At 48.8% G+C, this 17,926-nt stretch overlaps 1 protein-coding gene across 1 annotated transcript; it reads left to right on the top strand.

The window, feature by feature from the left end:
• Positions 1-11,975: 11,975 nt before the first annotated feature.
• On the top strand, positions 11,976-17,697 carry HLX (H2.0 like homeobox). Its single transcript, XM_032466648.1, has 4 exons — positions 11,976-13,061; positions 13,820-13,999; positions 14,840-15,024; positions 16,820-17,697. The coding sequence occupies exons 1-4, from the start codon at positions 12,470-12,472 to the stop codon at positions 17,315-17,317; spliced, it is 1,455 nt and encodes a 484-aa protein (XP_032322539.1). The 5' UTR covers positions 11,976-12,469; the 3' UTR covers positions 17,318-17,697.
• Positions 17,698-17,926: the final 229 nt, after the last annotated feature.

Raw genomic sequence — 17,926 nt, 5'->3', positions numbered from 1 at the left:
TCTCAACTTCTTGGAATGTTTAAAGAAAGCACCGTAAGAAATGGGATCTGTAAGACAAACAGTGGCACATGTGGAATGGCATCTGAAAAGTGACACATGAGAAGGCAATGAGCATGGAATTAAAGTTTCTGTAGATTTTTAGAAAAGGGACATTGAACAGGCATCACTTGGAAGGACTAACCAAGATAGTCTTCATAGCATAAGTGAGCTTATTCTGAACTGTGAAAGAAATGGTGGACGTTGATTTGGAAGGAGGAAACAGCAGGGACAATAGAATGAGAAAGACAGAAAGATGCATTCTGATTATCAGTCAACCAACAGTTATTTAACATTGACCATGTGCCTGGTGCATTTTATGGGAGAATCCGTGGTGAGCCTGCAGATGAAGATTTCTCATGGACTTCACTGTTGAGTGGGGATAAACAGACAATAAACATGTGTGGAGAATAAATAACACAGTTTCAGTTGTTTATGGATGCTCTGAAGAAAAGAAAATAGAGAGTAATGAGTGGGTTTCAGGGATGGTCTCTTTTGTAAGATAACAGCTGAGTTGTGCTCTAAGTGCCAATCATGCAAAACTCAAGGAAGAGTGTCCTAAGCAGAGGGAACACCAAATGCAGAGCCACTGAGCTTAGCACATTGTAGGGACAGAAAGAAGGCCAGTGAAGCACAGGGAAATGAGGGAGAGTGAAGGGAGATGAGTCGGAGGGCCAGAGCGGGCGGGGCCCTGTGTGCCAGCATATTCCCGGCAGCAGCAGAGGAGAACAGACTTGATTTGGTAGGGGGAATCCTGCTCAGTCAATGGAGATGGAGGAGTTCAACTACAAAAGGTGGGAAAGATTCTTGAGCAGGGGGCTACTTTTCAAGGGGCAATGGTGCCTGGGAGAGAAGCTTCTGGCTCATTATCTGTAGAAAGAACAAAAACAAAGAAAGGTTGAAGACATGAGAATGGGCCCTAATGGCCGAAAAAGCAAGTTCGAATCCAGTGTGCATCATTTACTAACTGCGACCTTAGGCAAGTTATGTAACCATTTAGAACTCCGCTTCCCTAAGTGGAATGGAACTACAAACGATCGCTCCTTCCTGGGCTTTTAGAATCCTGTGTGATTACGTCTACAAGTGCTTTGCACAGTGCTGGGCCCTAAGCACTCACTATTTTTTTATCTAAACATGAAGCACTCAGACTCTGACCCAGGGAGGCTGGCAGTAGGTTCGGAACATTTTAAGAGAAATTTCACAAGAAAATTCTCCATGACTTTGATGATTCAATTGTACAGGTTATGGGGGAGGAGAGAGGAGGGCAAAGGAAGGGAGAGGGTGGCTGAAACCCTTTTTATCTCCCCACAGACTAGGATCATGGTCCACATCGTGGCTGCGTCCAGGCTCACTGCCGTCCAGGATGCCTGCTTCCGGGCTCCCGCAGGGAAGCCTCTTAGCATCCACTCCAGGCTTCTTGGGCTCCTGCTCTTTGAGCACCTCAGATGCCACCTTTCCTGTGGAATTCTCCATTGCACGTGGTCACTGGGGAGAGAAGAGGGGTGGGGAGAGGAGGGGTGGATGCTAGAGAGAGGAGGAAACATTTGAAGCTGAGAGGCATTCTTAGAGCCAGAGGGTCATTGAGCTGGAGTTGGGGCTTTGCTGGCCACCAAAATAGACTCCACTCTCGAGTTGCAATGGGAAAAGGTGACCTGGATGTTATGATTGAGGGCAGGAATGAAGGGTGAGATGATTTGGATAAATGGCTTCCTAAGCCTGTTTCCAAACCATATGTAATTGTTGGAATATTTTAAATATTCAAAGAAATTCATTTTTAGCAATGCACAGACACCTGCATATAAACTGAGGGATTTCTTTTCTCTTGCGAATTGGACACAGTGTTATGTCCTCATTGAATTCTGATCACCAGCCACCTGATACCAAAGGTGGGAGACAAGGAAGTGTGTGCATTGAATGTTGGAGAGAGAAAGAGGTTTCAGGCTTAGTGTGGAGGCTTCATGGAGTTTGGGATTCCTTCTGACAAGGGAATGTCAAAAACTGGGGGCACTTGAAGAGTTAATTGTGTTTTTACCAATTAGAGCTGCAAAAATTAGTCTGTGAGCATCTACTGTCTGAGAGAGTAGGAGAATTGGGCACTGTCACATGAAATCAGGGAAATGTGGATTTAAATAATAATGAGATATCAATTTATACCCATCATATAGGCAGCAGTTAAGGGACCAGTAATGTCTATTGCTGGCAGGACTCTGGGGAAGAAGGGTAAAGTTATAACTAACACTAGAAATGTGAATTGTTACAGCTATTTTAGAAAGCAATTTGACAAAATCTACTTTATATATATATCCAGGTAAAATATATGAGTATTTATATTTATTATTAATTATATTAATAATTAATTAAATATAACTATATTTATATCCCCTTTAAACCAGCAACCTTACTTTTTGAAATCTTCTTTAATAGAAATAGAGTAACCAGTATATAAGGACCAACCCATAATGGTGCTTTTTGCAGAACTGATATTAACCATAGTGGGGCAAAAAAAACCCCGGAAAAACAAAAAAACAACTAGAAACCTAGTAAATGCTCATCATTACGGGAATGATATATTATCATACATTCAACTTGTAGAATGTTATTTAAATCAAAACCAATGAAAAATGAAGGAAAGATTAAAGTCCACTATTTTCAACAGGAGCAGCAAAGCCCTGGAAATCAATAGCGCAATATTGAAGTCTGCAAAGGGAGGCCAGGAGCCCCAGCAGCACACAGAGTTCTTCAGTTCTTCTTGGCTTCTCTCTTAGATAGGTTGTCTCCTCTTCATGGCAAGACCCACACATACATTTTTCTCAGAACCGGTAATTCTAGGGAAAGAGAGAGCTCTCTCTTTCTCACCATCTCCATCAATCTTGGAGAAGGAGTCTGACGGGTCACATTCCAGTCCCACTCTCCTAAGCTTGTCACTTGTCTGCAGTGGCATGCTTGTCCTGTGCAGAGTCCCATGGTTTGCAACCCAAGCTCTTGGGAAGAAGGTGGGTAGTTCTCAAAAGGAAGAGTGCCAGGCTGGTGAAAAAGGTAACAGATGCCCACTATGATATTGGCTGCATCTTTTCTCTATGCATATACATGTATAAATGTAGTTTAGCTTAAATTGTTAATGAAAGTATTTTAACATGTAAGGCATATTCCTGTACTATTGGAAAATTTCATAACCTTCAATTTTCCACGATACTGACTGGAAAGAGAGAAGGGAGCTCAACCTTCCATATTTCTGTTGTCTATTGACAGTGCTATATAAAGCCAGACATCTCGGGTAAGGGGAAGACATGTGTGTGAGGAAGTGGGCTCTTCCATCACAGTGGTAAGAACAAAGGAAATTATCAAGTCACAAGTAAAAGGAGCAGAGGGAGCATTGTTCCCCTATGTCTCGGTCTGATGATTAAGTTCCTTACATGACAAGAGATTACGTGGGCGGCAGTAGACTGGGAGAGTCTGAAATGAATCAACCTAGTTATGAAATCTAGGAGCCAATTCATTGTTTCAACCACGAATTTGTCCACAAACTTTTCTTGAGTGCCAATATGTATATGGCACTTGGCTAGGTACACAATCATAGGCCCTGTTCTCATCGAATTTAGAGTTTATTACAGAGAAACAGAGGATAGAGAGGAAGCAAATGATTTCAAATGTGATGAGGACCACTTCCAAGAGGTGTTTAACACTACCGGCTGGAGCAAGGAAGAAGTAGACCTAACCTTGCTGGGAAATCAGGGGGGGCTTCCTTGAGGAAGCGTCATTTAAAACAGACAGCTGAAAGGGAAATGAGTTGGCTACGCAGAGGAAAAGGTCCTGCAAAGGCCCCACAGCAGAGAAGGCACAGTGTGCTCACGGAATTTAGAGAAGGCGGACTCAGCTTCATCCGGAGAGTGATGACGGCTGGAGCCAGATGGGGCTGAGCCAGTGGACAGGGTCATAATCGTGCAGAGCATTATGGGTGATGTGTAGGGTTGGAGACTGTATGCTAAATGTAGACTTTGGATAGGGGAGTGATGATTAAAAATGTTAATGGATTCTTTGGTTTGCAGAAGAGAGAACCGATTGGAATGGGACAAGTGTAGCTGCAGGGAGGCTCATTTGAAGGCTCTATTAATAGTTCAGGGGACCACGGATAGTGGCCTGGACTGAGGTGGTAGCCAGGGTACAGAGAGAAGTGGAAGGATATCTGATATCCTTGAGAGTTGAAAGACTGATTAGATGCAGGGAGTGAGAGATGAAGATCCCAGGAGGACTATCAGATTTTGGCTTAAAACAAACAAAACAAACAAACAAAAACAAACAAACAAACAAAAAAAAAACCCAAGGCATTGGTGCCTTTACCAAGAATCCTGGAGAAGAAACAGTTTGCGGAGGTAAAGGATGAGCTCAGTCTGGGACGTGTCCAGGGTGAGGTACAGACGAGACAGACAAGCAGAGAGTTTGTGTAGGTGACTCCATGTCAACGGAGAAGTCAGGAAACCATTCACATGAACTCGATGCCAAACTGATTTTTTCTGAGACTTTGGGTCTGAATCACATGGGAGAACTGTCAACCGCTCACCCTCTCCCATGTGTGAAGGAAGAGTCACTTGTGCGTGTCACTGGGGTGGGCCAGCTTCATTTTTGTGTTCCTTTTCTGCTTCCATGATTTCCCATGTACTAATGTGAGTGATCATTTGAAATGTTAATCTTTCTGAAATAAAATTTCATTCTTTTGTGAATTCTGAAAAACACAACAAACAACCCAGTGAGGCCCACTAACGAATTAAAGGGAAGAACTAACGCTCTAAAATGGCAGCTGGTTCTGTGATGATTTTCTTCTCCGTCACCAAGACGTCTCATACATTCTGAGTGATGAGATTTCTCATTTTCCTGGTAAAGCATTGTGAAGGCTAACCACTAAATGAAAAAATAAGATAAGCCCCCTGAAGATTAAATGTACCCTAATTGTGTTTTATTTCCTACGAAGTGAGGGTCTTGAAGTACTACTGCGTTTCAGACTTTGCCTTCCTCAACAGGCTAATGACCATCCCGAACCACCAAATTGTGCCTTTGTAAATACTTCTGTTTTGAAAGTGTCACTTTATTTATGTGGCCCAATTGCAAACAGATACTACAACAACAAGACCTGAGTTCAAAAGTATAATCTCAAACCCAATTGATCATGTAGAAGAATCATGCACACTTTGTGAGCAGCTGCCAAGGAAAGAAGCAGCCAAGCAACAGAACAGAAACCATAAAGCTGAATGTTAAATTATCATCAAGTGCTTCACCTACAAATTTGTCACCGAGTGTGGTTATCTCCATGTCCTAACACAGTGTGTGCTCTAACAGGGACTGTTTACATGAAGTTACTGAATAGCCGTCAATTCTACCTCCTAAACATCCTGAATCCACCATCACCCCTGCTTTAGTTTAGGCCATCCACATCCCTCTTGGGGACAAAATCTGTGTAACCAGACTGAGCTAGGTGGACACCTCTTGGCAGGTAGATCCCGGTCCCACTGAGGTCTTAGTGATCCTGGGCTTGCCTTTCTATTCCTTTATGATTCTGATTCTTTTTGAAGACCCATGAAGACCAGTATTGTGGTCATTTTTTTTTAAATACCTAAGCCTCAGACAAAAGAACCACTGCATCTACATGGAAAAACTGTATCTACATGAAATAACTCTAATACAGTTACACTGGTGTATAACTATAAGCTACAAAAGTGAAAGGTTATTTTGGTGGCAGTTCGGTAGGGTATTGAAATCCTATAAAACTATTTAGTACTGGTGGGGGAAAGTGAATGGCAGAGCACCAGGGTTTAGGGTACCCATATTTGCTCCCCTCTAGAGAACTTGTGAACAGAGGACAGAGCCTAGAAAAACTGTTACACCACCCTCCAGTCTCCCTCTTCATTCCCCCGCAAGGAGCCACGCCCAGTGCTCTCACACTGTTCCCTATGCCCCCACAAAGTCCTGTCTCCTTGGCTGCATCTCATGCTCAGAATCTCCTTCTGTCTTCTCTCTGTCAAAGGCTCCTTGCCCTCAGGTATGTGCACAATGAAAAAGTCAGGTAGATGAATTCATAGTATGATGCCTCTTCTCCAAAGAAGGAACCATCCAGGAGTAGAATTTCAGCTACTTTGAGCAGAAGAGAAGAGAAACATTGTGAACTCAGGGTCTTCCTAATACCTCTAACCCCAAATGAATGATGTGGTCACCAATCTGTCCTTGTTTAATAGTGTCCCTGTGACAATCTCTGGGTTAGACACAATTCTATTCTTCAGCCCCTTGCCCGAAACCAGGGCACATTCTGATTGAGGGCAGAAGGTTTTCCCTCTGAATAAACTATTTCCCCTAAAGAAATTGGCTGAGAGTCATAGCTCTGGTGGATGAGTCAGAAAATGTAGACCCTTATCCCTGCGACGCCATTTCCTAAGTATGTAACCTCGGATAAGCCACTTAACCTCTCTGAGGATCAGCTTCCTAAACTCACATCAGGATAATCATACCTCCTCCTCTGCATCCGTACAATAGATTATTTTAAAGAATAAGTAAGATAATAAATGTGAGCTGGCTTTGAGATCTGTAACATGTAAGCTATTATTACTGAAGGATGACAGCTTCCCTCACCCCGTCGCATGATTTTAAACACATAATACAAGGTCTTTCCATATTGTGGGCCATATGGAAGGAAACAGCTGCTGGTCCAAGCCAATTTTAGAAACCGGCGTTTTTGCAAAAGGAAGAGTCAACTTTCATCACAACAATGCTGCTGGCACAGGACTGGGCACTGCCAGACAACGATGTAGAGATGGTCCAGCAGGTGTCAGCAGAGAACCAACTTTTGGTACTAAGTGGGCTCAGCAAGGGATGGAGAGGATGCCAAGCCAGGAGGCTGAAACAGGGCTGGCGGGATTCTGCTGCTAAATTCAGGGCGGCCCAATTCTAATGGGGTGCAGGTGGGCAGACTGGGACTAGTGAGACCCTTCAGTTCTATCTACAACGTCTCCCATTGGACTGAAGATCCTTCAGGGGATTCCTTCCCATTCCTGCCTCTCAGTCTGAGTCTCAGTCCTTCTTCTGTCCTTAGACTCTGTGCTCTAACTTGGGAAACTTGTCTCAAAGGAAAGGAAGGTTTTGTTTGTTCAGAGAAATATTGTTTTGGGAGTGACCTTCCTCTCTCCAACTCAACATCAGAGTTGCTTTGAATGTGTAATTTTCAGCTACACCTGTTTCTTAACATTCAAATACTCCCTAGAGGCAAAACCCTGGCTATTCAGATTCAGTAATTCAGGCAGCCAATCCAGCCTCTCTAAGACAAATGACTAATATATGGAGAGTGAATGAGCACTGTTTCCAGTTACCAAATAGAAACCATTTGAATGAAATACTAAATTTCTTACACGTTAAAGATGGCCTCTCATATTTTACTCTTGTGAGGACATGATTTCACTGCAAATATATGTGAGTCTATGTTACAATGTGCCTTGTTTGACATGGGCTCTCTCATTAAGTTTTATGAAGTCTGAGATCTTTCTTGGCTGGATGTGGAGAGGTGACTTGGAAAGACAGAGATATAGCTTTCTGCAACAGGAGGAAACCTCAAACTGCCTGTCCTGCCCTACTCAGTTTCTAAGATCCCCAGTGATCATGTGTAAGTGTGTGTGTGTGCATGTTTGTGTGTGAAAGACAGAGAGGGGCAGACTGGGGGTAGGGGGGCAGAGAAAGAGAGACTTTTGGTATATATCCTAGTAATGGCGGAAAAGAAATATGTAAGAAATTCTGTGAGAAGAAAGGGTAAATGGGATCAGACCCAAAAGGCTGTCTGAGGCTCTGAAGCCAGATCTATTGGGAAGAGGTCAAGGGCAGGGCTATGGCCACTAAAGAGATGGCCACCTGTGAATCTGCCACACCTGGGGAATGAGTAAAAGGAAAAGCAGTAAATCAAGTGGCTATGGACCTTGTGGTCCTATCACATGGTTACTCACCTTTCCTACCTGGTATCAAAGTCTTATTATCTTCAAAAAAACTCAGGAACTATATTTACATCTGGGATAACTAAGGTCCCCAGGTAAAGGGAGTTGTATCCTACTTAGAAAAATCTAAGGTACGTATGTGTGTGTGTTCTCTAGAGTCCTAACCTCTAGTATCTAGCATCCACAAGGAACAGAAGGCCCACACCTACCACTAAATGCAAGCACAGGGCTCAGAAGTCTAAATCTTCAGTTGGTAGAATATACTCAAGACTCCTACATTGCTGCAAACCCCTCAGATCCTCAGATCGCTGGGTGAACTGTTTTCTTCTAGTTCTGTGAATATTTAATTATTTCCATCTCTTTCTTGGTTTGAAAGAGGTGTTTGAAAGAATATTTAAAATTAAGGATATGTGGGGGGGGCAAGTTCACAGAGCAACTGCCTTACACCTTATTTTGTCCAAAGTCCACACACACACACACACACACACACACACACAAAAGCAAAAGCAGATAGCACATCTGGACAGTTTAAACCCTTGAAGAGTTGTGCTGTGTATTAAGCAAAGTGTAGTATTCACCCTCCTTGAGATTTTATGCTCAGTTTGTGTATCTGTGTCCCCAGATTTAGGACAAGAATTTGCAGTGGTGATTTAATGATGGAGACTCAGAAGCCAGGACCACCAAAGGGCAATGGGACCCATCTCCTGCTTCAGTAAATGCATAAACATCTGATTTATAAGGGGAGGGTTGTATGCATTAAAGACAGCCATCAGAAGTGATCAGAAACCCCTGCTAGTTGATATCTCCCCACCCGCCAGCCCCTAAAGCTGTTTAATCTTTTAGTCTAAAGGACTACCTCTATTGCTGTACTGTCAATTGAAATTTGGGGATGCAGCTCTGCAGCCTCAGATGAAATCATCTTTTCGTCTGAGCTGCCTTAAAGGACAGCACAGCCACATTTAAGCTCAAGTCAATTCGGCTTAGTCAGGCCCCCTTCACTCCTGATGGAGCCTGGAATCTGCGGCTACCAGCCCCCCAGAGCCCTGGACTCTGCCCCCAGGGCCTCCCCGCCCGTCTCAATTGCTCTGGACCAGTTCATTTTGCCACAGCTCGGAGCCGCTCGGAAAGCAAAGATTAAAGGGGAAAGTCGCAGCTGTATATTTATATTTTCATTGCTAGAAGGGAATTGATTTCCGTGCATTTATTTTGGTAGTTGTAATACACAAGGGCGGATTTGCGTCACCCGAGCAACTTGTCGGTGGAGATAAAGTTGCACAAATATTGAAAGGGGAAGTGCTAGGAGTCATTATAGAGTTTTTCTCCGGAAGAAATAAGGATTTCTGCAGTATCCTAAAATACTAAGGCCACTTCTATTTTGAGACCAATCTCGCAGGCACATCCGCTCATTTAGTCCGAGTTTGAGCCCATCAAAAAACAGGAGATGACCTGAACTCCAGGCGAGTCCAGGGTTTCCTGCTGCTTTCTTGGTTCTGAAGGGTGGGGGAGTAAGAAGGAGGGGATTCTGCGGACTCAGAAGAGGACGAGGGGGCCCGCAGAGACCAGGCCTGGCTTGGGGGAAGGGTTGTGAAGGAGAGGCAGGAGTTCGTTCCTGAAGTTTTCCTTTTTCCGCCTTTCCTGATGGGAGCTCCGGGTGGGTCTGGGTGGCGCTGATGCGGTTGAAATGAAGCCCAGGATCTGGGAGAGAAGAGGGGCGCGCGGGGGAACTTGCAATTTACAGTCAAGCCGCCGGCCTTGAGTGCGTAGAGAGGAACGCCTGGAGGGGCTGAGTCTGCGGAGAAAACGCGCCCTCGGGGCCATGTCTTCGCTCCTCCTGCCCTGTATTCTCGGCCTGGAAATGCTGCAGAGGCGGGTAGTGAGCGCCGCTGGAAACCCGGAGGGCCGGAGTCCCGCCCAGTCTATACCCAGAGCCCACCCCCGAGGGTCACGTCTTATTTGGGGGAGGGCTGCCTGGGGTGAGGCCTAAATGCACCTCTTTTTGAACTGTGACTTTGTGCTTAGGCCGCGGTGTGAATGTTTGCAGCGGAATTGGAAGTGACACCAGAAAAGAGAGGAAGAGAGGGCTTATGGCCGCCCCTACAAACGCTCGCGCTAGTGAATTTCCCCCAGGGCTGAGAAGTTATGTAGAGGCCGCGCCCTCCCACGGGAGTCTGGCCAGAATCCTCAGTCTTTCTATGCAACTATGGAGCCTTTCAAGGACGCTCCAACGCCTCAAGCGGCCTTATACTTGTCAATTTCTTTGCCTCTGGTTCGAAACAGGACTGCTCTTCCTGCGGCTCTTGCCTCAGGTGCCCGTGTCCTCAGCAGATCACACCCCCTTTCATTCCGTCTCTGGAAATAACATCTCTGTCAGGGCTTCAAGAAGCAGGGCAAGAAACCCCTTTAGTAAAAGAGAGAGGAGGGAGAAACAGAGAGAGGTAGAGGCTGGGAGGTGCGGTGGGTGGATGTTCTAAGTGCTGGCTGATCAGAAGTGGTTGATTAGTAATTGGTCTTTTCCAGGAGAAAGTCAAAAGCTAAAATGACAGCATTTGCAACAAGAGTCTAGAAACCACTAGAAATTAATTTAATTAGCTCAAATCCTGAACTCGAGATAGGCATGGCAAATTCAGTTGCCTTCCTGGGATTCTTTGGTAGGACGTCTGAGTGTTGAAGTGAAATAAAAAATGCCACAGAAGTTTTATTGCAACTATACTGAAAGTTTGTGTGTGTGTGCGCGCGGGGATGCCACAGAAGCACGGAAGTTCTGTTAGAAGATACTTAATAGGACAATCGAAAACAAAAGAGTTCGTGGTTTCATTATTATTATTATTTTATTTTCTTCCTGAAAATGTGCAAGAAGAGCTCATCTGGGTGGCCTGTGGTTTGTTTGGGAGAGGGGGGTGGAATCCATTCTGACTATAATTTAAATGAGAACGAAATCTTAAAATAGAGATGTTGATGTTGCAGAAACCCCCCCACTACACCCATTCTACGCTCTGAAGAGCCAAAGTGCGGATGGAAGACGTCGGCCACTACTGCAGCTTCTCCAGCGACCAGGCCCAAGGGGTTCCCGGAGAAAACAGTCACAGAATTGAAAGTAGTATTTAACCCCAAGAAAATCTGCTCTTGTAGGCACTTGCAAAACAACGGACGCCATGTGATCAAGGATGTGGCGGAGGAGGAAGGGTGACATTTCCTACAAGGTGCAGCAGAGGAGGGGACGCGCGTATGGCTCTCCCGGGTTTCGGACGGCGGCCTGTTTTGTTGTCTCCGAGGCTCGGGTGACGGTTTGGCTGCGTCCAAGGGAGACATCCATCTTACTTTGTTTGAAAAGTTACTCGTTCAAGTTGTCAATGTGTGACAGCTCGGAATAAAGCTAATTTGCAACTGCCCCTCCTCTCTTCCCTGAGGATCTCCGAGGCAGGGACACGGACCCAGTGCTGACTTGGGCGGGGACTCAGTGCCGTAGCATTCCGCGCGAGAGCTCCGGGCTGGGCAGCGTAGGGGCGGGGACCCACGAAAAATGGGGCTTTGTAGAAGACACCGATTCTGGGGATAAAGGCCGAGTAGAGAAAAATCGGGCCGGAGTTAAGTAAAGAGGAGGGAAACCTAGGGGGCCGCCAGTGTTCCAGGAGGCGGGCCTTGCACCCGCGATAATATGCGGGAGCACTAGCTTCCCTAGGCGAGCGCTCCAGGAGTGCTGTGACCAACTGTCCACGCCTGGTGCCGGTTCGGAGAAGTTAATGGGAGGTTAGAACTCCCTGGGGCGGCAGTCCGACACCTACACTTCGGAGAGGGACCCGCGCAACCCAGCTCAGCCCACGCGGCACCAGCAAACAGTTTCGCGTGGCCTGGGCGTGGCCGAGGGGGCGGGCCACGCCCCGTTTCCCAGTTCCCCACCACTTCCCGCTCCCATTGGTCAGTAGGATAGCCAATGGGCGCTCGGATCGAGGTCCTACCCTGGGTCTGACTCGAAAGCTCCTGCCAAAACTTTGGGAGTTTTTAGAGAGGAGTTTTTTTTTTTTTTTCCTCTTATTACTTTTTTTTTTAACTAACGGATTATTATTGTTGTTGTTTTAAATTTAGCTCTTAGGGCTTAGCTGTTTGGGTGTTTCTTTGGGTGCCCGGCCCCTGTCTCCCCGGCTTCCCTGGCGTGTGCGGAGCCCCGGCCCCCGCCCGCCTCGCCGCTCCAGCGCCCCTCGCTCGCCTCCAGCCCGCGGGGAACGAGGGCGCCGCGCCGCCTTTAAAGTGAGGCCAGGGGCCGAGGCTGTGATCAGCCGGGATCCGGCCCTCGCCTCCTCCTTCGGTGGCGCTACGGCTCCCTGGCCTCTCTTCGGTTCCGACGGAGAAGAGTAAGCGGGTCGTCCTGGGCTGGGCTGCCTCCTCCTCCTGGACTTAGCGCGCCCCTCCCCGCCCACCCACCCACCCACCCGGCCCGGCCAGGCCGCGGCGGCCGCTGGGCGCACCCCGCCAGGATGTTCGCCGCTGGGCTGGCTCCCTTCTACGCGTCCAACTTCAGCCTCTGGTCGGCCGCCTACTGCTCGTCCGCCGGCCCGGGCGGCTGTTCCTTCCCCCTGGACCCCGCCGCCGTCAAGAAACCCTCCTTTTGCATCGCGGACATCCTGCACGCCGGCGTAGGGGAGCCAGGGGCGGCCCCGGAGGGTCTGGCGGGGGCCTCGGCCGCCGCGCTCACCGCTCACTTGGGTTCGGCTCACCCGCACGCCTCTTTCCAAGCTGCCGCCAGATCTCCGCTTCGACCCACCCCAGTGGTGGCGCCCTCCGAAGTACCAGCTGGCTTCCCGCAGCGGCTGTCTCCGCTCTCAGCCGCCTACCACCACCATCACCCACAGCAACAACAGCAGCAGCAACAACCGCAGCAGCAACAGCCTCCGCCTCCACCCAGGCCTGGGGCCTTGCAGCCCCCGGCCTCCGGGGCACGGGTGGTCCCGAATCCCCACCATAACGGCTCCGCCCCGGCCCCCTCCAGCAAGGACCTCAAATTTGGAATTGACCGCATTTTGTCTGCAGAATTTGACCCAAAAGTCAAGGAAGGCAACACTCTGAGAGGTAGGTCTTGGGCGAGAGGCTGCAGGCCTCTGACAGGGGCACTGACGCACTCTCTGATTCCTGGGCCTTTGGGCCGCCTTTGAATGTTTTTTCAATTAAGGATAAATCGGTAATACGAGGGAGAAGAAACTGAATTGTAAGGGGACTATGAAACATTAGGTTTTAAAGTCACTTTGCTCTACATTAAAAAAAAAGAGGGATCCAAGAATGCTTTAAAAACACGCGTTGCAGAATCAATATTCATAAAAATGGTGTCAATATTTGTAAAATGACTATCATCTGTCTCTTTAATCACATATCTAGGGAGAGAACTATATTATCTGGCAGGGAAAGCCCTTTTGGGGAACACTTTTGCTTTCATTGATCTGATTTCTAATAAAATTTCACCCAAGGAATGTCGATGAACAGTATGGATTCTAACTCCCAGAGGAGAGAGCAGAGTGAGGGCTCCTTTGGGAGGACGAGTTAGGTCTGTGGAATTCTTGGAAAGCACCTGAAAGTGACTTCGTTTAGGCCTTTTTTAGGTAAAGCCCTTCCTTGCTACGTGCGTGGACGTGGACCTGCGGGGCACACAGAGGAACATTGCGTGCACAGCCCCTTGGCCGCTGTCAGGAGAGAGGGGTTTCAGCACTGAGACAGGGGTCTCTCAGGACTTGGCTCCAGGAAAACCGAACTGGAAGGGAAGGGAGAGGGGAGAAACAAATCTCGGAGAGAGTATGGGTTTGATCCAGGTATAACAGCTCTTCCCTCGTTCCCAGATCTCACGTCGCTGCTAACCGGCGGGCGGCCTGCAGGGGTGCACCTCCCCGGCCTCCAGCCCTCCACCGGCCAGTTCTTCGCATCTCTAGATCCCATTAATGAGGCTTCTGCCATCCTGAGTCCCTTAAGCTCGAACCCGAGAAATTCAGTTCAGCATCAGTTTCAAGATACATTTCCAGGTATGGAAACCCTCTGGAACTACAGCCTAATGGGCAGGTCAACTGACAGGACACTCAGGACTGGCGTCTCGCATAGCCACCGCGGTGTAGCAATCCCCGTGTTGGTGTGGGAGGCTACCACGTCCAGAGAGAAAGCGAAAGATTTCTCAGTGAGCCAGCTCACTCTTTGATCAACTCCCAGGGGAGAGGAGTGGGGGGCCTGGGGAACCAGGAGAGTGTATGGGGGACGGTGGGAGGGGGCTTTCCCTAGTCTTTTCGCTGGAGAAAGTGGTTTGAAAATAAAGCAAGAGTTGTTGCTGATTAACATACACATATTTTGCAATGACCTCAAACATTTTTGCCTGGAAAAGTTCCGTCTGAGTGCGTGGGCACCTATGCGATTGGGCTCCGTTGCGCGTGCGCGCACACAGACACACACACACAGACACACGCACACGCACACGCGCACACACACACACACACACACACACACACACACACACACACGGTAGAGAATCGAGGTTGTCATCTTCATATCCTTCAGACCCGGGCGACTTTTCGCCTACACTTGGAATGCCTGAAGGCCACGCATTAGGTTTATGTTTTCCCTTTGGAATTAATCCACCGGGCTTCTCCACTCCATACTCGCTTTAGGCCTTCCGCCTATTGGCTTAAGAACTGTAAATTTCCTCCTTAGAGAGGCCACTCGGTGTCTGCATGAAGGGCTTTCTGAATGGGGGTAGAGGCGACTGTTAACACAAAACAATTTTAAGCATCATGATGAGCCCCAGACTTGCAAGCCGTACACAGAGCACTAACAGCTCTCCTCTCTCTCTTGCTCTGTCTCCTGTCTGGTGTCAGGTCCCTATGCTGTGCTCACGAAGGACACCATGCCACAGACGTACAAGAGGAAGCGCTCGTGGTCTCGGGCGGTCTTTTCCAACCTGCAGAGGAAAGGCCTGGAGAAGAGGTTTGAGATTCAGAAGTATGTGACCAAGCCAGACCGAAAGCAGCTGGCAGCAATGCTGGGTCTCACCGATGCACAGGTAAGCCAGCTCCGGCCAACGCACAGCTGCCTGGCCGGCAGCAGTCCACCGCTTACCCGCAAGGTCCCCTCCACCCGCTAACTCTCCTTTTGTGGTGGAAGCTAGAGATCTTGAATTTCAGAGACTTTGTGGGCTTCTGAACTTGAGACAGGAGAGAGGAAGGGGTGGGGGAGAAGGATGGAAAGAATAGCCCATCCCCAAAGATGTCTGTCAACAAGCGCTGTGTGTTTATTTTGGCCAACAAGCAAAAGCCTTTTGCAGAGAAGGCAAATAGGCCGAGAGAGATAATAATTATATACTCAACTGTAGCGCAATTTGCTGTAGGAGGCAGTTTATTTCGGAAGAGATAAAAATCCAAAGTCAAGAGATTGTTGGGGTTTTTCTTCCCCCTGTCCTCCCTCCTCCTCCTGCTGCTGCTGCTGGATTGTGAAATCCCCAGTTGTGAGGAAGTGAAAACATCATTTCAAACGGAATTACTTAGCCCCAGTAGGGCGAGAAGTCCACTTGGAGTGGCCACAGTCAGTCCAATTTTCTAAGGACGTAATGGGGGGCGGGGAGGAGTGAGGAAGAGAAAGAAAAAATGGCTTTCTTAGAACACTCAAGAGCATTTCAGTAGGTTCTGCCTACTTGAGTTTTTTTTCCCCCACAATAGCAAATCTATTGTTCCTGAATTCAAGGTTTTTTTCTTTTCTCAAATTCAAGAACTGAATTTTTTTTTTTAAAGAAAAGTTTTTGAAATAGAAGGGTCACTGTTCTTCCACACCGCACAGCAGTGGCCCTGGCTCCCTGGGTGCTGAAGATTCTAAGCAAGGCAGAAGCCAAAGGCAGGCACTTTTTCGTAGCTCCCTTGTGCTCCCCTACTTCTGTCCTCCATTACACAACTCCCCTCCCCAGCACACACACTGGAAGAGCCCAGCCGTTTTCCACCAGCTGTGGATGTTATTTTTAAAAGGGAAGCTGGAACTTGTGTGAACGCATTGCGTCCCCCAGGGGATTATATATTTATATAGATTCTCCGCCCCATCCCTACCCCCTTCCTCCACTTCGCACAGGTTTGATTCCAGTATTTTCGGAGACCACAGAAGGATTAGTTTATCCTGGGCTGGGGCAGGGTCCTTATCAGCTTCTGAGTACACACATGCCAAGGAAATGCTCTTTTATAGAAGGTTCTTTGGTGCCCTCACTCTCCTGGGGTTAACTCTTTGAACCCCCTTTCCCCTCTGTTTCCCACGGTTCTTCATTAAAAAGAACTGTTTTTGCAGGGAATTGTCTTCGATAGTGGCAGTAGAGGAGGGGGCCAATTTAGCAGGAATTTTTAATGTTCGTTCGCCAAACCCTTGAAATTTTGTGCGAAACCTTGGATACATGTGCACTTTTCTGGGCCAGGGGTCTATAATTTTAATCAGATTCGTATGGGGATCCTGACACATGTGGGGTTAAGAAGCATCGATATAAGTGTAAAAAAAAAATCTCCATAGTTGAAAGGCAAGGAGCAGGGATCTGCCCTTTCAACAAGCCTCCAAGTCACTTCAGGCTGGAGATCAGAGGGCCACATATGGAGAAACATTTCTAGTGGATTCCCTAGGCCAGGATCCCTGGCGATCTCGTTGCTTCTCCTGGCTGCTTCACAGTCCCTGCCCCTGGCGCCGTACCTGGCCTATGGCGGAGGTGCAGGGGATGATTAGCGGTGCTTGCCCGTCTTCGGAGTGGCTCCCGAATGGGATGCACGCGGTTTGGATTGGAACGAGCCTGCATTTCACCTCCATGTCCCTCCCTGTCTCCTGACGGTGCGCAGGTGAAGGTGTGGTTCCAGAACCGGCGGATGAAGTGGCGGCACTCCAAGGAGGCCCAGGCTCAGAAGGACAAAGACAAGGAGGCGGGTGAGAAGCCATCGGGCGGAGCCCCGGCTGCTGACGGCGAGCAGGAGGAGCAGAGCCCCAGCCGCTCGGAGGGCGAGGCCGAGAGCGAGAGCAGCGACTCCGAGTCTCTGGACATGGCCCCCAGCGACACAGAGCGGACTGAAGGGGCCGAGCGGTCTCTGCACCAAACAACGGTCATCAAGGCCTCGGCCCCGGGCGCCCTGCTGGCCGCCAGCAGCGGTGGGAGTGGGGGGAGCAGCGGCAGCGGCAGTTTTAGCTTCAACGGCCTCAGTAGCAGCAGCACCAGCGCCGGAAGCGCCGGCAGCCACGGCAGCGTCGGTAGCGCGTCAGAGCTGCACCCCGCGCCCCAGCCCGCCCTCGGCAGCGCCCCCAAAAGCCCCGAGCCCGCCCAGGCATCGCTCGGCGGTCTATAGACTGAACAAGGTCGGAGGCGATGCGGGGCCGTGCGTGCAGTCTCCCAGCTTCCCGTGTGGGCTGGATTTTGTGCCCACTTTACGGTGGCAGAGGAGCCAGGACCGGAGACGCAGCAGCATAGCTTCGATCCCTACGGTCCCACCTCGCCCCTCGCTGCCCTGGCCGGCGCAGTCCACACCACATGGAGCCCGGGGGAGTCTGAGTGCCCCTGGCCTTCGGCTCCCAGCGCCAGCCGAACACTCTTGCCCGGATACAAGCAGCTCACACTGCGAAGTGCTGGGCTAAACAGTCCTCCCCACACTGGGGGTCATGGCGCAAAGACACGATGCACTTAGGTCGCCACAAACTTGTAAATAAAATGTTTACTACAGTTTGTAAAGGCCGCTTGGCTTGCTGGGACGATGTGATCGTTAAGGTGCGAGTTCTCCGACCAGAACCTGAGCCCCGGGGCCCTGCAGGTGGCAGCAGGTGGAGATGGGGGACTGGAACTTTAGGGAGAAGTGCTGCAACCTCAGAGCCACCTTACTGCAGAGATGGTGCAGGGGCTTACAGGTTCCACCCATTCAGAGGTCTCCGTAACTAGCACTGACTGCTGCTGCTGGATACTC

This window comes from Camelus ferus, chromosome 23 (genome assembly GCF_009834535.1).
Source record: "Camelus ferus isolate YT-003-E chromosome 23, BCGSAC_Cfer_1.0, whole genome shotgun sequence".
NCBI classification, from domain to species: domain Eukaryota; kingdom Metazoa; phylum Chordata; class Mammalia; order Artiodactyla; family Camelidae; genus Camelus; species Camelus ferus.
Note: the sequence above shows the minus strand (reverse complement) of the source record. Positions and strands in the feature narration are given on the sequence as shown.